The sequence below is a fragment of the Saccopteryx bilineata genome, chromosome 12, assembly GCF_036850765.1.
Source record: "Saccopteryx bilineata isolate mSacBil1 chromosome 12, mSacBil1_pri_phased_curated, whole genome shotgun sequence".
Taxonomy (NCBI): Eukaryota; Metazoa; Chordata; class Mammalia; order Chiroptera; family Emballonuridae; genus Saccopteryx; species Saccopteryx bilineata.
In genome coordinates, this window is record NC_089501.1 from 3,611,691 (window position 1) to 3,634,406 (window position 22,716).

At 40.0% G+C, this 22,716-nt stretch overlaps 1 protein-coding gene across 3 annotated transcripts in view; it reads right to left on the bottom strand.

Moving 5' to 3' along the window:
- Nucleotides 1-782: 782 nt before the first annotated feature.
- Nucleotides 783-22,716, bottom strand: part of SEC63 (SEC63 homolog, protein translocation regulator) — a 99,453-nt gene continuing 77,519 nt past the window's right edge. For all 3 annotated transcript variants that reach the window (XM_066247668.1, XM_066247666.1, XM_066247669.1), the window contains 5 exons: nt 20,203-20,361; nt 16,314-16,415; nt 11,116-11,214; nt 6,459-6,563; nt 783-1,869 (listed from right to left, as the gene is read on the bottom strand). In XM_066247668.1, the coding sequence (XP_066103765.1) occupies nt 1,726-1,869; nt 6,459-6,563; nt 11,116-11,214; nt 16,314-16,415; nt 20,203-20,361 (609 nt within the window). In that variant the 3' untranslated portion in view covers nt 783-1,725. The remainder of the gene's footprint in view (nt 1,870-6,458; nt 6,564-11,115; nt 11,215-16,313; nt 16,416-20,202; nt 20,362-22,716) is intronic.

Here is a 22,716-nt window from a genome sequence, read left to right on the forward strand (position 1 = left end):
CCCACACACTGCTTTGCTGCTCCCCTGCTAGGCCTTCAGGCCAGTGTCCTCTCACCTCCCGCTCTCACTGGACGCTACGGGCTGGCTCTCTCCTTCCCACCATTCAGGTGACCAGTAGCTGCTTTCCCTGATGCTGGAGCTTGCCAGTAAAACCCGACTCAAAAATTAAACCCACTCCCTACTTGTAAAATGAAACAAATCCTCAGTGGCACTCCTGCCTGCCAAAAGGGTCTCACACCTTTAAAAAGAAAAATAGGTGATGGAAGTTCCAATGAAAACAACTCATTTAACCATGTTATAGGAAATTCTACATCCTCAACCTAGAACTAAAAAAAAAACACGCATATTTCTGGTAATTATCAAATTTTATTTCCAACTACTGCAGTAACGAAATACCAGTGGCAATTCTGCATGGAAAGTGGCAACCTTTTAAATAAACAAGGTCATAAATTAGTATTCCAATAGTACTTTGGCCTATGAAGATTTTGATAGAAGAGGATTATTACAATCAGCCCTATAATAATACAGACCAATGCTCCTCCATACCTAGTCATAAAAATATTCATCTTACCTCAAAGATTCATCCCGTACATATTTCTACTCTTTGTAAGTACTCTCCTTCAGGGATGCACTCTGTGAGGGGGAAATTCCTCCCACTCATGGGTTTTACTAGAGCAGGTAATATAATGTACCATAATATTAAATTTTTAGTTGAAAAATAAAATAATGATCCTAGTATATCCTTTCTCTGGGATTAAAAAGACACACATTACAAACATAAAACGAGTCAAACTTCTATTTTATTGACAGGAGTCCAAAATGAATACAAAAAAATGCCTGCTTTGCATGTTATATATATATTTTTTTCCTTAAAAGGCTTCTGATAGAGTCAGGTAGATTAAAAGCTAAGAATGCGTTTCAGCTTTTATAGTGAACCTTTTAAAAAAAGGTTTAATAACATAAGTCACCAACATCAGAGAACATATGGTCCCACAATCATTTTCAGATCTATAGCTTATAAAGAATTAGATCCTGCATTGATCTGCTCAAATAGAGGCTTAAAAATGTTTTAAGCCAAAAAGCCATTTTTATAATGTCTGATTAACTCTGTGAAAAGAGGAAAGGAAAATCCCAAAATGTAGCCCTCTATATTATATGGAATGTGAGAGAATGCTAACTTTATGACCATCTGATAGGTAAAAATAAAAAGTTTAGAGCTGTAAATGGAGCTGTTAAAATCTTGTATCCCTGCAAAATGTCAATAAATGAATGATAGTTTATCAAGGATTAAAACTTGAGCAGATGTTACTTAAAACATAGTTGTGATGTTTATCATACTTTAATGTTTGCTAAAACTAAAGCTGAACAAATAAGTTGCTCACTTACAAATTGTTTTTCATGTACTTTTTTTTTTACTGGGACCATAAGTTGATCAGATAATACATAGCCCACACTTCTGGACAGTTATAACAAAGGGTTTATTATCATTTGCAAATGAAATAAATGCACCATCCCACACTTGAAAGGCTTTAACAAGCCTTAAGCATCTTTCAGACTGTACCAAGGCACCAGCACTGCCTAAGATATATTACGCACCCATTTCTAGGAAAGAACTAACAACCTCCCTCAACATCAGTTCTGCACCATTTCTGGTTTATTATACACTTCCAAAACAGCAAACATTTGCAAATATGTGCAAATATTATGGTCTATTTGTAGTCCTGCTTAGTCATCATCTTCCTCTTCTTCCTCCTCTTCCTCAAAGCTGTCTTCAAAGCCCTCGCTGTCCTCCTGGTCCTCGTCCCCTTCTATTGCGGTGTCCCACTGCGGGTGATTTTCTGGCACAGGCTTAGCCTCATGAACTTCCAACTAAAAAGAAAATTAAATTTAGACATCAATAATTTTAGGATGAATTCTGAAAGAAATATCTGATAGAGAAGATTTTCTTGGTCCTGGCTGGTTGGTTCAGTGTATAGTGTCAGCCTGGTGTGCAGATGTCCGGGTTCAATCCCTGGTCAGGGTACACATGAGAAGCGACCATCTGCCTGGCTCCCCCTCGCTCTCCCCTTTACCTCTCTTCACCTCTCACAGCCAGGGCTTGGTTGGTCAAAGCATCAGCACCTGAGGCTTAGCTCGGTTACCTGAGGATAGCTCGGCTGGTCCGAGCACTGGCCCCAGACAGGGATTGCCAGGTGGATCCTGGGCACATATGGGAGTCTGACTCTCTACCTCCCCTCCTCTACTCAAAAATAAAAAAAGAAAGAAAAAAGAAAAGATTTTCTTTGACCAAAGCAATTATAAAGAAATAGATTTTATGGTTGTAACTCTAAATTAGAAACATTAATTTAGAAGAGATATTCATCTCAGAAATAAAAAGGCAAATCTACTAATGTGTAAATGTAGTTAAATTTCTGTCTGATATACTGACTTTATAGAAGCTATACTATTTATTCTATGGTGTGAAAGATTAATAATTGTGATTCTTGAGCAAGAAAAATGAGTGATGTCTTAGAAAGTCTTCTGCTGAGGCAAAAAGACCTAAATGACTTTCAAAGAGGTATTTTGTAGCCTCCGGACTCATGAAGTAAAATTCTACAGACAGGGGAAGAAGTGTGGTGCCCTTGTGGGAAGAGGCATATCTTCACTGCTCTCTCTACTCTGGACTCCAGTGAACAGTGAAGCAGCACTGCTGCACATCCTCCTAGGCCAACAGGATGCTCCCATAGTCCCCTTAGGTAGAGTGGTAAACACTACTGGAATTGTGGTTCAAATGATACTTAGACAAAGCATATACTCTAACATGCTGAAGTTAGTTTCAAAAATTAATCAACAGCATTTTTATATACCAATAATGGACTATCAGAAAGGAACTAATAAAACATTCCCATTTATAATTGCATCAAAAGAATAAAATACCTGGATATAAATTTAACCAAGGATGTAACAGACTTGTAGATGGAAAATTTTAAGACAATGAAGAAAGAAATTGAAGAAGATACAAATAATAAGTGGAAGCATATACCATGTTCATGGCTGGAAAAACTTAACATTAAAATGTCCATACTAGCCCTGGCTACTTGGTTCAGCAGTAGGGTGTCAGCCCAGCGTGTAGAAATCTCGGGCTCAATTCCCGGCCAGGGCACACAGCAGAAGTGCCCATCTGCCTCTCCACCCCTCCCCCTCTTCTTTCTTTCTGTCTCTCTCTTTCCCTCCCACAGCCAAGGCTTCATTGGAGCAAAGTTGGCTGAGGTGCTGAGGATGGCTCCATGGCCTCTGCCTCAAGCGCTAGAATGGCTTCAGTTGCAACAGAGCAATGCCCCAGATGGGCAGAGCATTGCCCCCTGGTGGGCATGCTGGGTGGATCCCGGTCGGGCACATGCAGGAGTCTGTCTCTCTGCTTCCCTGCTTCTACTTCAGAAAAATACAAAATAAATAAAATAAAATGTCTGTACTACTCAAAGCAGTCTATAGATTCAATGCAATTCTTAGCAAGAAACCAATGGCATATTTCAGAGAACTAGAACAAATACTCCAAAAATTTATATAGAACCACACAAGACGCCAAATAGCCACAGCAATCTTGAGAAGGAAGAACAAAGTTGGGGGAATCATGCTACCTGGTATCAAATTATACTACAAGGTCACAGTAATCAAAACATAATGGTACTGGCATAAAAACAGACATATACATCAGTGGAACAGAAGAGAAAGCTTAGAAATAAATCCATATCTAGCCCTGGCCGGTTGGCTCAGTGGTAGAGCATCAGCCTGGCGTGCAGAAGTCCCGGGTTCGATTCCCGGCCAGGGCACACAGGAAAAGCGCCCATCTGCTTCTCCACCCCTCCCCCTCTCCTTCCTCTCTGTCTCTCTCTTCCCCTCCCGCAGCGAGGCTCCACTGGAGCAAAGATGGCCCGGGCGCTGGGGATGGCTCCTTGGCCTCTACCCCAGGCGCTGGAGTGACTCTGGTCGCAGCAGAGCGACGCCCCGGAGGGGCAGAGCATTGCCCCCTGGTGGGCAGAGCGTTGCCCCCTGGTGGGCGTGCTGGGTAGATCCCGGTCGGGCGCATGCGGGAGTCTGTCTGTCTCTCCCCATTTCCAGCTTCAAAAATACAAAAAAAAAATACAAAAAAAAAAAAATATATATATATATAAATCCATATCTATATGGTCAATTAATATTTTAAAAAGGCAGTAAGAACATACAATGGGGTAAAGATAGTCTTTTCAATAAATGGTGTTGGGAAGACTGGACAGATATGTGCAAAATAAGTGAACTACACCACCATACACAAAAATAAATTCAAAAATTGATTCAAGACTTAAATGTAAATTTAAAACCATAAAAATCCTAGAAGAAAAATATAGGCAATAAAATCCTAGACAAGTCTCACAGCAGTATTTTTTCTGATATATCTCCTTGGACATGGGAAACAAAAGAAAAAATAAACAAGTGGGACTACATCAAACTAAAAAGTTTTTACACAGCAAAGGAAACCTCCAAAATAAGAAGATAACCCACTGAATGAGAACATATTTGCCAATGATACATCTGACAAAGGGATCCAAAATTTACAAAGAACTTACACACCACACACACACACACACACACCCAATAAAAAATGGGCAAAGGACCTGAATGGACACTCTTCAAAGAGAACATACAGATGGCCAATAGACATATGAAAAGATGCTCAATGTCACTAATCATCAGAGAAATGTAAATTAAAGTCACAATGAGATATCACCTCACACCTGTCACAATGTCTATCATTAATACATCAACAGTGTTGGCTAGGAGGTGCAGAAAAGGGAACTATAGTGCACTGTTGGTGGGAATGAAAATGGTCCACCACTGTGGAAAGCAGTATGGAGCCAAGATCTGAAAGCAACCCAAGTGTCATCCATCAGAGGATGAGTGAATAAAAAAACTGTGGTATGTTTATACACTGGAATACTACTCAGCTATAAAAGAAAAGAAAATCTTACCCTTTGCAACAGCATGGATGGACCTGGAAATTATTATGCTAAGTAAAATAAGCCAGTCAGAGAAAGACATATTTCACTCATATGTGTAACCTAAATAAAATAACCTGAACAAAATAAACTAAAAAACAAAACAGAAACAGATTCATAAATAGAAAACAGACTGTGAGAGCTGTCAGAGGGGAGGGGAATTACAGGGCTGGGTGAAAAGGCGAAGGGATTCGGCAGGTTAGACAACAACCTCACCGACACAGAGGTGACTACCAGAGGGAAAGGGGCTGGGCAGGGAGGAGAGGGTATGGGGAGGGGGGTGAGTGGTGATGGAAGGAGACTTGACTTGGGGTGGTGAGCACACCATACAACATACAGATGATGTATGACAGAACTGTGGACCTGAAACCTATAACTTTATTAACCAATGTCACCCCAATAAATTCAATAAAAAATAAACTATATAAAAGTAAAAATAAAATAAAAGAGGGAAAACAGGAACAATTATTCTCGTAAGTACAGCATTAGATTTTCTGACACTTGACCCTTTGGCCATGCATTCATTTAATTTATGCTTCTGGAACCCCTACTGTGTGAGTCACGCTGGGCAGTGGACAGGTCTCAGAGGGAGATGGCTGGAGAAGAAGGCAGTGGGATGATGAGAGGAGACTAGCGAGGGCTCTTTAAGTCACCTAGACTGCACCTGGCGGGCAGCCTAGAGTGAGAAGCAGCCAAGGACCTCCAGCACTGTTGGGAACAGCTGTCAATAAGAAAACTAGAGATGGGGCCCTTTAAAGGGCAGCTTTTACTCTTCTGTTTATTCTAAACAACCACTGCTGTCAGTTGAAGTGCCTACTATTAGCTCTTAGTCTCTATGCTAAACGCTTTACACATTTATTTTGACAACATTGGACTTTATCTGAGCAGCATGTTGAGAAGTTTTCCACTTTTTTGTGTTCTAGACAATAGCTAAGTGACAGATCATCTGCCCTCTCAAATGCCAGGTGTGACTCATCTCCATCTTTCCTCATGACTGCCATGAAGCTTGAGGATGACCCCCTTGTTTACTGAGAGCCTGTTCTTTTTGATAAAATAAACCTTTTCCCATCACAATAACCCAAATAAAATTGTCTCCTTAAAAAAATTAATAAACACTCCAACAAAAATCTGTGGGAAAACACATGTCATTTTCTACAGAAAACAGAATCCTATAAAGTTACAGCATATTAAAGGTATCACTTAAGTACATTATAGTCAAGGTTCTCAGTCATTACAATAATTTATGTTTAAGGTTCTAAATTGTTAACACTCCTTTAACTATACAACTACAGTTTATTAACTGAAAAATTAGCTGATCAAATATATCATACATAGAGTATGGGATGAACTCTTTTTCCCTCTACGACTCCACATGTTAAAACTAGAAATATATCAAGTACTTATTCAAATGAACAATCATGTTTACTGAAAAGTCACTATTCTTACCTTCAAAGGTTTTATTTGATCCAAACCCATATAAGAGTCTGATCTCAAAAACACTGTATACTGATAATTTCCAGGCTTGCCTGGTGCAGGAAACTTCAGTTCTACCTAGAAGATAAAATCAGCACTTAAAATTTGTATCTTGCGGAATGGAAAAACCAACAGCTCGCTCCTGAAATCCCTACACCAGAGTATTTAACAGCTAGTTTATCAGATGACACAGGATGTCCTAACAAACATTACACATATAAACAATAAATCTCACACACACACAATGCAGGTAATGTCAGCATTTAGTTAAACTGTAGGCCATTTAGCTGGTATGACAGAGAATTGCTTGGTGTGGGGGAAAACCCACACAACTGTGTCAGAAGTATTGTAAAGCTGCTAGTAATGTGGGTCAAGGAGAAACACAAGAGTTGTGTTTTTCCTTTATAAATCTATAATGACTTAAAAGGTCAAGAAGGTAATTTCCTATCAAATCATAAACTTCAAATGAAGTCTTAGAAGTTTCAATTCTACTTGGACAAAAGGAGAATAAAATTTTAAGATGACATTTGAAATTTCTGGTGATCTGCCTCCAATCTCCAAAATCCAGATTTTGTAGGGAAGATTATATATTAAAATATGCCATTAAAATAAAGTAGAGCCTGACCAGGCGGTGGCACAGTGGATGGAGTGTCGGACTGGGGTGTGAAGGACCCAGGTTTGAGACCCCGAGGTCGCCAGCTTGAGTGTGGGCTCATTTGGTTTGAGCAAAGCTGACCAGCTTGAGTCCAAGGTCGCTGGCTTGAGTAAGGGGTCACTTGGTCTGCTGTAGCCCCCTGGTCAAGGCACATATGAGAAATCAATCAATGAACAATTAAAGAGCTGCAACGAAGAATTGATGTTTCTCATCTCTCTCCCTTCCTGTCTGTCTGTCTCTATCTGTCCCTCTCTCTGAAAACAGAAAAAAAAGTAGGAAAAAAATCATGTTAGAATCTTTTTTTAAAATTAATCTCACATTTGGCCTCATAATATATAATACAAAACTTAAAATCATAAAAGAGAAGTTAATAACAGTATTAAAAAACTCCAAATGAATAAATGGATAAACAAATATTTATATTTTTGCTTGGTAAAAACAATCTTAATAAAAAAATAAACTGGGGAGAAATATTTTCAGTACATTTAACAAAGGGCTGATTTCATAATATTAAAAAAAATTCCCAAAACCAATTTAAAGACTAATAACCCAACAAAAATGAACAATGGTCACAAACAAGTACAAAAATACAATTCAGATACACTGAATTTCAATCTTCAGTTTCACTCTTAAGAGAAATACAAATTACAACTACACTGAATACAACCAGCATAGTAAAAATTGATGCAGGCAAGAATCATCAATATAAGCTAAAATGAGTGGGTAAAAGACTAAGAACAGGGTATTCACATAGTGCCCAAGTATCACCCACAGATTAGAATAAAATAATAGCTTTTAGAAGAGAGAAAAGCCTTAATGAACTAATTAATCAACCACAGTATCACCCATGTGGGGTTAACTGATATACTGTGCCCCTGATAAGATGCACTAAGAAGGTTATAGCATCTCTGTAGTATTTTTTGCCAAAAATATTTAAGATGAATATAAGCATGAGTAACCAATGAGACAAATTCAAATTCAGGGATATCCTACAAAATACCTTGCACAGACTCTGCAAAAATGTCAATGGCATAAAAAATTTAAAAAGAAAAAATACAGAAGTGTACAGAAGTGTTCCAAAGAGAAATGGCAACCAAATGCAGCGTGTGATCCTTGACTGAATCCTGAATTTAAAAACAACACAAAACAAAAGAGCCCTGGCTAGATAGCTTAGTTGGTTAGAGCATCATCCCTACACAAAGGCTGCCAGTTCGATCCCCAGTCAGGGCACACACAGAAATAGACTGGTGTTTCTGTCTTTCTCTCCCTCTCTCTCTTCTTCTCTCTTTAAAATCAATCAATAAAATTTAAAAAACTGTAACAGACATTAGTGGAGTATTTGAGGAAATCTGAATACAGACTGCACTTTAGACAAATAATATGGTATCAATGTTAAATTTCCAAATATAATAATGTTGTGCTTATGTAGGAGAAAGGTCTTGATCTCAGGAGATACCATTCAAGTACTGAGGGTTAATGCCATGTCTGCAAGTACCTAAAGTGGGTCAGACAGGGAAATACACACACATGTGTGTATTTTCTTTGTGTGTATACAAGCAGAGAAAAATATAAAACATATGAAAAAATGTTAGCAATTAGTCAATGTAGATGAAGGGTCTATGGGGCTCACGACACTGTGTTTATAAAACTTTGCTAGGTTTTAAAGTTTTCAAAATAAAAAATCAGAGAGAAAAAACACTGAGTTGCCATTTTTTTTACCTTTCTGATTAGCAATGACATTCAAAACGCCTGACACACTGAGAAGCAACGGGCATACTTATTTATTCTCCCTATGAACAAGAGTATCTATCAAATGACAAATGGACAGAGCCCGATTCATCATTCAACCTCTATGAACACATCCTATAGGACTATTGCACATGGACAAAATGTACACAGCAAAGAAACTGGTAACTCCATTAAACAGCAGAGCACTAAATAAATAAATAAAAATCCACACAAAAATAACATCATGTAGCTGTAAAAACAAATGAGGAAGCTTTTTCTGCACTAACATGGAACAAATTCCATATTGTGTCACTAAGGTGAAAAAGGTAAGGTGCAGAACATGGTTTGCTACTTTTTGTGTAAAACTGGGAAATTATATACCTATGTATTTGCTTATAATTTACCTACAATATCAATGAAGAATAAAAACTTGGATCCCAATAATGTTCTCCAGAAAGAAAAATAAATGAGTGAGAGAGATGCAAGATGTTTCAATGTGTATGCTTTTGTATATCTTCTGAAATACTAACTAGGTATTATCTATTCAAAAATAGGTAAAATTTACATTTTGAAAAATTGCTCAACAAAATACCCTTAAGTTGGCTCTACCTCTAAGTGTCAAATAATCAGAGCACTACATACATTTATATTGTCTATAAAGGGGGAAAATACTTTCTGAAATAAAAATCAATAGAATAAGGCCATGGCCAGTTGGCTCAGTGGAAGAGCGTCGGCCCGGCATGTGGATGTTCTAGGTTTGATTCCTGGCCAGGGCACACAGGAGAAGTACCCATCTGCTTCTCCACCCTTCTCCCTCTCCTTCCTCTCTATCTCTCTCTTCCCCTCCCACAGCCAAGGCTCCACTGGAGCAAAGTTGGCCTAGGTGCTGAGGATAGCTTCATGGCCTCCGCCTCAGGTGCTAGAATGGCTCCAGTTACAACAGAGAAATGCCCCAGGTGGGCAGAGCATCGCCCCCTAGTGGGCATGCTGGGTAGATCCTGGTCAGGCACATGCGGGAGTCTGCCTCCCTGCTTCTTACTTCAGAAAAATACAAAAAAACAAACAAACAAACAAACAAAAAAATCAATAGCATAAAATAATCTCAAAATTTCAAAGGTCTGGCCCTGGCCAGTTAGCTCAGCTTGTTAGAGCTTCATCCTGATACACCAAGGTTGCAGGTTCAATCCTCAGTCAGGACACATATGGGAATCAACCAATGAATGTACAACTAAGTGGAACAACAAATGAATGCTTCTCTCTCCCTCTCTTTCTCTCTAAAAGTAAAAATAAATAAATAAATAAATAAATAATTCAAAGCCTTGCTCTTTTCCAACTAGTCCAGAAAGAGAGAACCTTCTTCCTACAAAGTTAACATAAAAAATCAAGAAGCCCTGGCCGGTTGGCTCAGTGGTAGAGCATCGGCCTGGCGTGCAGGAGTCCCAGGTTCAATTCCCGGCCAGGGCACACAGGAGAAGCGCCCATCTATTTCTCCACCCCTCCCCCTCTCCTTCCTCTCTGTCTCTCTCTTCCCCTCCCGCAGCAAGGCTCCATTGGAGCAAAGATGGCCCGGGCGCTGGGGATGGCTCTGTGGCCTCTGCCTCAGGCGCTAGAGTGGCTCTGGATGCAACAAAGCGACGCCCCAGAGGGGCAGAACATCGCCCCCTGGTGGGCATGCCGGGTGGATCCCGGTTGGGCGCATGTGGGAGTCTGTCTGACTGCCTCCCCGTTTCCAGCTTCAGAAAAATGAAAAAAAAAAAAAAAAATCAAGAAGAAAACAGAAAAGAGTCCATAAGGGGATAATATGTACTTCACAATGCTATCACAGTGATGTCATTGACAGTGGACAATGTTACATCATCAAAAATTTCATCCTAAAAATCGCATCATTTATTCTTACATTGTTTTTAAGAAGGTATATATCTTAGCATTAATCCACTGAGAATAAAAATTATATAGTTTTTTACAATATAATTAAATTCTAGAAAGAAGACATATTTGTTCTTAGATACTGTGAAAACTCCCAAAAATAAAAACAAGTTTTTAAAAGACTAAGCTGCCTGCCTTTAGCAATTCAAACTTTATAAATTTCAAACGAGCTTCCCCCAAGAGACATCAGAGAACAATTATATCTTAAAATGTAATAAGCCAAATACGATAAACTGTTTTCTAAAAATGACTTTATGAAGCAGCAGGATGATGAGATACTATACATTTATAAAAACTGAAATACTGTTGTTGGGTAATTACCTCCTCTGTATCTTTTAGTGTACACACGTGGTAAGGCATAGATATTAATGTCTGCTCCTTCCTGTCCGCAATATAAAGCCACCACCATTCTTGCTTTTCCTGCAAAGGAAAAAAAGTATAATCAGAACTAGAGAAACAGTTTTGCCTTGTCTCATTAAGAATTATTGTCCTTGTTTTAGTCATTGCTACACTGTACAAAACAGATGTATAATAAATATTTATTGAACCAAGAAATTGTTCTTATACATTTCTGGATCTGCTCTCCAAGAGAATTCTGTATGTAAGTCTGGGGTTTCAAATGGCCCCTTACACCTTACTGATGGGCCTCTGTATTAAAAACCCCTGATTTAACCTTAAAAGTGACAAAAGATATTCTATAAAAGAAAACAGTATAAACTATGACAACATCATCTAGAAAATAATCTTAGCTACATCTTAGCAGTAATAAGCAAAAGCCAGGAAGTAGGAGTGGAAGAGACTTGGGCAACCAAATGGGAAATCAGTACATTAAAATACATTACTCCTAAGATACCACCTTGAAATCTAAGAACCTATTTATACCTTTCACTACATGATTTTAATATTAGTAAATTCAGCGTTTTTATTTGTATTTTATAAAAGATTAGGAATAGAAAAAAAAAGTAGACAACAGAATGCATGGCAGGGACAGCAGAGAGAACTGAGAGAAAATAGAAAACTGGGAAGAAAAACAATAAAAAAGAAAGCCAAGCAGTCTGGAAGTACCAAACATCAGTCTGCTCGGTGAGCAGCACTATATACAACCATCAGTTATTGCTTAGTCATCTGCTTAGGAAAGATATCTTGGAGCTAGGATATTCTAAATATTCACTTAGCCCCAAAAATACCAGACTATTCTAAACTCTCAGTTATCCAAAAGAAGATTAAAAAATAACTTTTCACTGAAAAGTTTCATAGGGAAAACGTTCATGCTTTTAAGCCAAAATCATTTGCACTTATTTTAACCATAAGACATTAAAACGTGGTTTATTATCTTTTCAATTACGCTATACTAAATTCAGCTAAAAACTCTTTTGTTTAAATGACTTAAACAACAGGAAATGCAACAACAGGCAAAACAAATAAATTACAACTGCATGATTAACCCAAGGGTTAGGACTACCAAAACAGCCATACATGTATATGTATACATGTTTGGCTGTGTGTTTTTGCACACAAAAAGTGGGTAAAAACACAATGGACTCAAAGTGGACTATTAATACCCGGGTTTCGTGAGCCATAGGGTCTGTTGCAACTATTCAACTCTGCCACTGTCGTGCAACAAGAATGAATTCTTGTTAGTGGCTGTTCCAATAAAACTTGTTTGATGGCCCTGGCCGGTTAGCTCAGTCGATTAAGAGCATCCTCCCAAAACGACAAGGTTGTGGGTTCCATCCCTGGTCAGGGCACACATGGGAAGCAACCAATGAATGTATGACTGAGTGGAACAACAAATGAATAATTGAATAAATGAATGCTTCCCTTCCCCCCTCCCCTCTCTCTTCCTTCTTCTGTCTCTAAGAAACAAACACAAAAAACCCTAAGCCCTGTGGTTAGAGTGTCATCCCAAAGCACAGAAGTTGCTGGTTTGATTCCCTGGTTAGGGCACATACAGGAGCAGTTTGATGTTCCTGTCTCTCTCTCAAAAAAACCAAAACAAACAAAAAAACAGAAAAAAAAAAACTTCATTCACAAGAACAGGCAGGGAAATAGATTTGTCTACAGCAGCAGTTCTCAACCTGTGGGTCGCGACCCCAGTGGGGGTCGAACGACCAAAACACAGGGGTTGCCTAAAGCCATCAGAAAATACATATTTATTATACAATACATTTTAAAATAAAATATGTATTTCCGATGGCTTTAGGTGACCAAACCCCTGTGTTCTGGTCATTCGATCCCCGCCGGGGTCGCGACCAACAGGTTGAGAACCACTGGTCTACAGGCTGCACTTTGCCATTGATGTTTTAAAGTCACACAGACCTGATCATTTCACTTCTCTAACCATCGCTTTCTTCTCTGTTAAACTATGAGTGCCTACCTCAGGCTGTGTAGTAAAGAGGAACTCAGATAACACAAGTAAAATACATTAGAATATTTAACAGGGGTCCTCAAACTTTTTACACAGGGGGCCAGTTCACTGTCCCTCAGACCGTTGGAGGGCCGCCACATATAGTGCTCCTCTCACTGACCACCAATGAAAGGGGTACCCCTTCTGGAAGTGCGGCAGGGGCTGGATAAATGGCCTCAGGGGGCTGCATGCGGCCCGCGGGCCATAGTTTGGGGACACCTGGTTTAGCATATAGACTGCAATAAGTAAGTTATGATTAGGCCCTTGCTGTTTGGCTCAGTAGTAGAGCATCGGCCTGGCATGTGGATGTTCCAGGTTTGATTCCCGATCAGGGCACACACAGGAGAAGCAACCATCTGCTTCTCCACCCCTCTCCTGCCCCTTTCTTTCTCTCTCTCTCTCTCTCTCTACCCCTCCTGTAGTCATGGCTCAACCTATTTGGCCCCAGGAGCTGAGGATGGTTCCATGGCCTCACTTCAGGCACTAAAATAGCTCGGTTGCCAAGCAACAGAGCAATGGCCCCAGATGGGCAGAGCATCATCCAGTAGGGTCTTGCTGGGTGGATCCTGTTCAGGGCACATGCTGGGAAGTCTGTCTCTCTGCATCCCCACCTCTCAATAAAATAATAATAAGAAGTTATAATTATTAATGAAATGAAGTAAACACTTCCGTTATTTAAGAAGCTCTGACATTTCACTGTCAGAAATATTACCACCAGGACATGTAATAACATAATAAGCACAGGGTTATGTTCAAGAACATGCATTTCATTTTACCTCTCCACTTGGAGACTGTCTCTTCCTCCCCTCTCCCAGGCTACTTGGCTAAAATGAGACTCATTTAAAAATATTTATTAGGAAGCATGTGAATATCAATCTATAGCAGGACACCTGTGTCTAGACACTGATGCACATGGTGAAAGTGGAGAAGATGCTCTACCATGAGTTATCAGCACTTTAAATAAAATTGTTTCTCTGTTGTACAGGATTCCCAACCATTCTTAACATATTAAGTATAATAAATGAGTTTAAATAACATGTAAGTCAATTATTAACATAAATCTGTAAATGGGTAGTGTGGTACTTAGGGTAGTTGGGTAAGTAAATGGGAAGGTAGACAGGTAGATGTTAGCAATGTTGAAAATAAATTTTATCTGATAAGTGGTACTTTGAGACACTGAACATGCAGATGAAAATTAAATTGGAAAAGGATATTTTTATTGTTAAAATGTTCTAAGAAAGTGAATGAATATTTTGCCTATTAACTAAGCATGGTCTAAAATGAAACTGTTACAAGGATAAAAATTATGCAGCTTATAGAATCCCATGGCACTTTTAAAAACCAATCACTGAGTGGAATTTATTCACTTGATTTTAGGAGCCTTGGTGTTGGCAGATTACCAGCGCAATGGGCAAAATGCCCTAACAGATGGGCTAATGCTCAGGACGCGCCAGACGATCAGCGTGCGCAGTAAGATGGAATCCTGGGCTGATGTCTCTCCAAGTCAAAAAACCAGTCTATGCAGAGCCATTCATTTATTATTGGGAAAGCCAAATTACTTAGGAATTTGCTTTCAGCAGCCCCCAGCAACTCTAGATTGACATTCTAGAACAGAAAGCAGATTTGCACATGAAATCACCTGCCAAACATGAGTGGCGAACAGAAGGCTGTGGGGCAAAGCTGTGAGGCAGTCTGGAACAGCTTCCCTGAACTGAAGCAACCGGCCCTTGACCTCTAGCCACAGACAGAATCATGCACAAAAGTGAAACGTCAAACAAATCCAAATTCATTTGAAAGATAAACACAGCTTATCAAGGAGATAAAAGTTGAGCAGGATACAATCACAAAGTAAACAAGGACAAGGGAACAAAACAGCACAGCAATGATCTGTCCTGAGCTAGGGCTCAGCCACGCTCAGCTCTTACTGCACTCAGCTGATTTCTTGATGCCCATGGACTAGTGCAGTGGTTGGCAAACTGCAGCTCGTGAGCCACATGCGGCTCTTTGGCCCCTTGAGTGTGGCTCTTGCACAAAATACCATGTGCGGGCGCTACCTCAATAAGGAATGTACCTACCTATATAGTTTAAGTTTAAAAAACTTGGCTCTCAAAAGAAATTTCAATCGTTGCACTGTTGATATTTGGCTCTGTTGACTAATGAGTTTGCCAACCACTGGGTAGGGCAATTACTGGGACCACAGCAAGTCCAGGTGGCCAGTACAGGACCCTTGGAAAAAGTCCATAGGAAAAATTTAAGAGCTTTTTGCCCTATTTAAAACTTGATAGAGAGATTGATAATAGCCACATAGTCAGAACCAAAATATGCATTTGTGTGATTAGCTGCCTGAACTGCTAATGAGAAATCATCATAAAGCAAAACCCTTAGTAATCTGAGCACACAAAAGATAAAGCACAGGAAACCACACAACTTCTTAAAAAGTTAACAATCCTGCCTGACCAGGCGGTGGCTCAGTGGATAGAACATCGGACTGGGATGTGGAGGACCCAGGTTTGAGACCCGGAGGTCGTCAGCTTGAGTGCAGGCTCATCTGGTTTGAGCATAAGCTCACCAGCTTGGACTCAAAGTCACTGGCTTGAGCAAGGGGTTACTCGGTCTGCTGTAACCTCCCCCCCTTGCCCCCGTCAAGGCACATATGAGAAAGCAATCAATGAACTAAAGTGCCACAATGAAAAACTGATGACTGATGCTTCTCATCTCTCTCCGTTCCTGTCTGTCTGTCCCTGTCTATCCCTCTCTCTGACTCTCTGTCTCTGTAAAAAAAATCAAAACCCCTGGCTTGCCTAGTCAAGGCACATACAAGAAGCAACAACGAGTTCATGCTGCCCGTGCCCACAGCCCCGCCTTTCTCTCTCTCCTTGCTCTAAAATCAATTAACTAAAATCTTAAAAATAAAAAGTGAATCTTCTTCCTAAACACATTCACTGAACATAATATTGAAATATATCCTCAACAATGTGGCCTCTCTTTCCTTGAGAATAGACACACTTGGCACACCTGAGCCAGTACTCACCACAAAGATAAACGGCCCCTGAGAAATACCTAAAGAGAAAGTGAACGGAATAAGGAAAACAGCTGGCTATGTATAACTCACCTCGGGAAAGTAAAGACTATAAACAGGATGGGTTATCTTTGATTTGGTTTCCAGCAGAGCTCTCTCCTTTCTCTGTATACTTTGTTGCAATTCTTGCCATTCCTGGTAAAATAAAAATTAAATCGCTGAAGTAAAAAATGTTTTCCATCATTCTGAGGAGTTGCCATCTTCTTCTATTTATTATTCCTGATAATGCTAACTATTGCTAAGTTCAGTCCCACAAATAAGCTCATTTTCCTGCTCAAAACTGACATTTCTTTTCATGAATCAAATCTAACTGGGTTAGCATGACTACACAGTCGTTCATAATCTGACATGGTGTATCTCTCCAGTCTCCTGCCACTGCCTTCCTCCTTGAACTCTGTACTAATCATTTCAAACTACCTAGACTTCCTTGAACTCAAGAGAGTGTTGGTCAAATAAATTTGTAAATATGATATATATGTTTTGCTCGCTAATGGCCCACCAGTTCTTGGCACCGTTGTTTCATTACCATCTGTCTGAATCAAATGCGAACCTGCACAGGCCTGGCGGCTATGATGGTGGCCGCGGCTACTGGCCATACATTTGGCGTAGTCTGTGGCAGATCAGTATGGAGCCGCCACCACCTTTGAGCGGTGGAGTAGAGGACTGGCTGCTATTATGGTTCCCCATGGCTGTCCTTTTGGGGACCGTAGGCTGGCTGACTTTTACAGCCATGCATGAGGAAACCAAGAGCTCTGTGGAAAGGCTGCCCAGGACCTGCCAACCGAGCAGTGGAAGGAGCTGGGGCAAACGTGGGAGAAAGAGATGCTGACCCTGGAGCTGGAGTAAGCACCAGAGGAGGCCGACCAGTTCGTGAGATTCACTTGGAAATGGAGCAGTCACTGGAGAAAGAATCACAGGTTCGTGAGCTACAAATTGCCCTGGACATTGTGGAGAGCCCATAGTGGTGGAAGGCCAGAGCTGGGGCTGCAGGGCCTGCAGAGCAGAAGGCGGCTTAATCTCAAGCCCAGCAGCAGGAGCTAATGTTTCCAGTTACTCTTTGGAGGATGAAGAGAATCGGTCTGGAGTTGCGATCCAAAGTCTCCAGAAGATGAAAGCCCAGCAGCAAGGAGTACTCGCTACACCCCTGGTAGAGCTGTGATTTTGGGACATCGGGGTGGATGCCATCATGCTCTCTGGAGCAGAGATGGAAATGCTGACTGCTATTGCCATGTGCTCCTCTTTGGGACAGTGTAAGACCTGCCAGGATGGCAGGGATGAGGGGGGTGGCTGAGGCCCCATGTGTGTGGACTGATTCCTGGACTATGACCAGAGTGGGCACTGGCTCCTTTGTTGGATGGACTTGTGGATTTTGGACAATGTAAAATACTCTGATGGGGGTGGGGGGCGACTTTGCTGGAGGCCCTTCCCGTGCCCCAAGAAGCTTTTCAAACGGCTAGAAAGAAGGCTGAGGACATTTCGTGCTTTTGGCAAAGTGCTCAGAGACTGGTGAAATATACCTTTGTAATTATTGAAACTGTATGATTTGTGCTGTTGTTGTAATTTGTGTCATGTGCTTAATTTCCTTGTACTGGAATACCTGTGCTTTAGATTGTAAGCGAGCAAAAGTGGTGGAATGTTGGTCAAATAAATTTGTAAATATGATATATATGTTTTTACTCGCTTATAGTTTGTATTGGGTGTGGAGGACAGGCTGTAAGCAGGTGTAAGCAGGCAGGGCCCTTATAGCCTAAGGCTTAGTTTTAAGACTAAGCTTTTCCCCACACCTTTGACTGTTGCATGATAGAAGGTGGTGCACTCTCATGAGGAATCCCATTATGCCTCAGATAAGTGACTTTGTATCACAGACTTCCTTGTTTATATACTGGGTTAAAGGTTTTGATTTCTACACTATAAAATGGGGCAGACCAGGAGCTTGCTCTCTCTAGGTTCCTGAGATTAGCATTAGAGAAGAGAGCAGAGAAAGGCCATGTGGAGGAAAGGAGAAGCAGCCAAGATGGCGGAGTGCTGAAGGAGAAGCCAGTTTGTGCAGAGAGAAGGAGATGGGTAACAGAGGTGAATAAGGCTGGTGAGCTAGGAACATTTGATTCTAAGAGACTTGAATAAGTCAATGCTTTGGGAGCCCTGAATGGAAAGGGAAGTGTTTTCCCACTGTGTGTATTTCTTGCCCACCGGGTGCGAGCTAGGATTAAAGCTAATGGCCCACTAGTTCTTGGTTCCGTTGTTTCATTACCGTCTGTCCGAATCAAATGCGAACCTGCACGGGCCAGGCGGCTGTGATGGTAGCCGTGGCTACTGGCCATACAGAGAGCTATTACACTCCTCCTAAGCCTTGTATCACTTTTTGTTTTCCCCCTTTTCTACCTGGCAAATTCCTACTTATTCTTTCAGGAGCATCTAAAGCATAAAACATAAGCCTCTGAGTTCCACAAATTTCTCTACTCTCCCCTTTGTACTACCACTGCACCTTGCACTAAATGGGCATAATCTTTTTTGTACTATAATGGTTATTAACCTGCCTTGCCCACAACCCTACTATCATTAAAGGGCAGAAACTGTTGAACATTTGGCTTTGCCCTCCTGTCATCTAATGCAGTGTTTGCAATATGACAGATAATGAAATTTATTTGTATAATTTTTGTAGATTGAATGAATGCATTTTTGGTCATCCAAAGAAACTAATCTATCAAAACCCTAAGAGTCCCCTCTACTAACCCTAATAGGCTCAGAAAGGAATATGTCAACTTTTCTCTAAGCAAGGCTGGGATAATTTCTTTGACAGGTTTTAATTTTCTGGCTATCAACTTTACTTCCAAAGTATGAAAACAGTCAAAGGCCAGTAACTGTAAAACCAGGCATCCTTATTTTTCTCCACCACTCCCAGGGCAGGTACATCCTTTCCTTTCTTTTTTTTTTTTTTTTTTTTTATTTTTTAAAATTAAATTTAATGCAGTGACATTGATAAATCAGGGTATATATGTTGAGAGAAAACATCTCCAGATTATTCTGACATTCGATTGTGCTGTATACCCCTCACCCAAAGTCAAATTGTCTTCTGTCACCTTCTATCTGGTTTTCTTTGCATTTCCTTTACTTCTATTCTTTGCCCTTTACCCTTTCCTCTTTCCTTTTTCTCTGGCCTCTGCTTTTGCCTCAGGGATTATTCAGGGAATCTCTTTTTCTCTCCTAAACCACAAGGGTTGTTTAGAACAATGGGCCAATCAAAAAGAACAACAAAAACATAAAGGAAACAGCTGATCAGTTTAGAGTTCATTTGTAGGGAACGTCTTTCTAGTGGCCACTATTTGTCCACAAAATATTCTTTTCTGCTGTCCTCCCACAAATCATGTGCAATTGAATGCCATGCTGTGAGATTTTGTTTTCTAGGCTCTATATCCTCACAATCTTAATAAATTGGTTGGAGACTTCCCTGTCCTTAATATCTTATACACCTCTCGAAACAAGGTGGCACTCTATAAAATGTTACTTTTCCCTTAACCAACCTCTTGATGTTAGAGTTCACAACAATGCTTCTTTACCCTAACCATTACATTGAACTTTTGAGAGCCTCTCCCAAGCAAACAGCTACAGAGTTCATAACGCCCCTTCCTCACACCCCCAGTGTCATCGCCAACATTGGACTCCGCTCTAAGAGACCAAACTGGCTTCACCTCAGACCCTTAATCTATTTAGCAATTAAAACTTTAAGGAAATAGGATTTCCAATCCTTGTTAGAAACTATTTTTCTTTATAATTCTGACCACTACTCCTCAGCAATACAGGATTATACAATATACTGGAAGCAAACTGGAAAGCAAACAAGCCAGCAGGCAAATAAACAATAACAAAAACCAAAACTGTCTCCAGAGGTGTAATTCCAGTGACTTAAGCCTATAAATCTTACTGCTTCATCATCTTTGTTCTGCTTTTCATCTTGCTCTCTATCAGAGTCTCTGTCACTACCATCCTCTTTCTCACTCTGGGAGTCTCTATTCGTTTCTTCTTCTTCAGAATCACTGCCCTTGTCAGAAACTTCTTCTTCGTCTTCCTTTACTGCAGCTTCCTATAAGGAAAAAGCAACCACAAGAGTTCTGAGCATTTCAATGACTATATCACTTTGGAGTCACAGAAGGTAACTTGCTGTCATATTTCAACTAGCTCAAATTACAATTTCACTATTCATACAGAATTTTAGAGAATTACAAACATTCTTACTTATAAAAATATGTGGGAGTCAGAGGAAGGTTTTAACATTTGGCTTATCTCCCCATTGTTAGTTATTCTATTCATCCTTCATAGTTTGTAAAATAAAAATATTTTATTCCTATTTGTAATGTATACTACCACAATGAGTAAGATGGCTCATACTTCAAAATCACATATTATGCAATGTATTTTATTTGAGTAGGGGATATAGGAAGTTAAGAAAAGTACTGTTTTGGGGAGTTTAATATCTTCTATAACTGAGAGAGTATAATGAATACAGTAAGGAAAGCCAATAACCCAGACAAAATACTTACAAGTTCATTTCAAGAAGCAAGAAAAAGAACAGCAAATAAAGTGCAAAGACAGTAGAAATAAAATAGACCAGAAATCAAGTAAAGAGGAAGCAGATATACAAAAGGGAAACCCAAACAAAACCAAAGATGGTTCAGCACTGGCTGGATGGCTCAGCGGTAGAGCATCAGCCCGGCATGTGGAAGTTCGGGGTTCAATTCCCAGCCAGGGCATGGCACACAGGAGAAGAGCCCAATGGCTTCTCCCCCCTCCCCCCTCTCCTTTCTCTTTCTCCCCCCCCTCTCTCCCCCCTTCCTGCAGTCAAGTCTCTATTGGAGCAAAGTTGCCTGGGGCGCTGAAGATGGCTCCATAGTCTCCGCCTCAGGCACCAGAATGGCTCCGATAGCAGTGGAGCAACACCCCAGATGGGCAGAGCACAGCCTCATGGTGAGCATGCTGGGTGGATCCTGGTCGGGCACATGCGGGAGTCTATCTGTCTGCCACACCCCACTTCTCACTTCAGAAAAATATAAAAAAAAAAAAAGTTGGTTCTTTGAAAAGATTAATGAAATTGATAAATGTTATTAGGCAGAACTAACTGATCAGATTAGCAATTACAAATATTAGGAATAAAAGAGACATAACTAGCCTGACCAGGTGGTGGCGCAGTGGATAGAGCATCGAACTGGGATGTGGAAGACCCAGGTTTGAGACCCCAAGGTCGCCAGCTTGAGCGCGGGCTCAACTGGTTGGAGCAAAGCTCACCAGCTAGGACCCAAGGTCACTGGCTTGAGCAAGGGGTTACTCGGTCTGCTGTAGCCCCACGGTCAAGGCACATATAAGAAAGCAATCAATGAACAACTAAGTGCCACAACAAAAAACTGATGATTGATGCTTCTCATCTCTCTGCATTTCTGTCTGTCTGTCCCTATCTATCCCTCTAACTCTCTGTCTCTGTAAAAAAAAAAAAAAAAGAGAGAGAAACATAACTACACATCCAAAAGACATTAAAAATAAAGAATATTATGAATAGCTTTATGTCAAAATGTTGATAACTCAAGTAGAAATTCCTTGAAAAACAGAATTATAAAATCTGATATAAGAAAAAAGGTAGAATATGTTGAAGATACGAACTCTATAGCTTTAACCTTTTTAAAATTCTAAGCCCAGATGGCTTCTCTAGATAATTCTTTCAAAAAGAAACAAATCCAATCTTATACATACTCTTCTAGGAAAAAGAGAGACTACTTCCTAACTTGTGTAATGAGGCCAGCATAAACCCAATACAAGACATGTCAGGGATATTACAAGAAAGGAGAACGACAAATCAACATTCTCTAGTAATAAGAGATTTAGGAATCCTGAACAAAATATTATCAAGTCCAGATAAATATAAAAAAAGTATACTACATTATGACAAATGAGATTTGTTCCAGTAATGCAATGATTGTTTAAAAAATTTTAACCTATAAGGAGAAAAATCATACAATCATCTCATTAGATGGAGGAAAAGCATTTAATAAAATTCAGTATCTGTTCATAAAAATTCTTAGCATGAGAATACAGGGGAGCACTTCCTTAAGCCGATAAAAATATCTACAAAACCCTGGAGCTAATATCATACTTGGTAGTAAAATAATGTTTGTTTTCTCCCTAAGATCAATAAGATGACATGAGTAACCACTATCTTCACTTCTAATCAACATTACATTGAAAGTTCTAGCCAGTATATTAAGAGAGACAGAAGGAAAGAGCACAAAGATTAAAATTAAAAAAGCAAACTGTCTTTATTTTTAGATGGCATAATTATGTATGTAGAAAATCTTTTTAAAAATATCTACAAGTGGTTAGAATTATTATCAATTCATTAAGACTTCTTGATATAAGATTAATATTTAAAAAGCAACAGTATTTCTACACA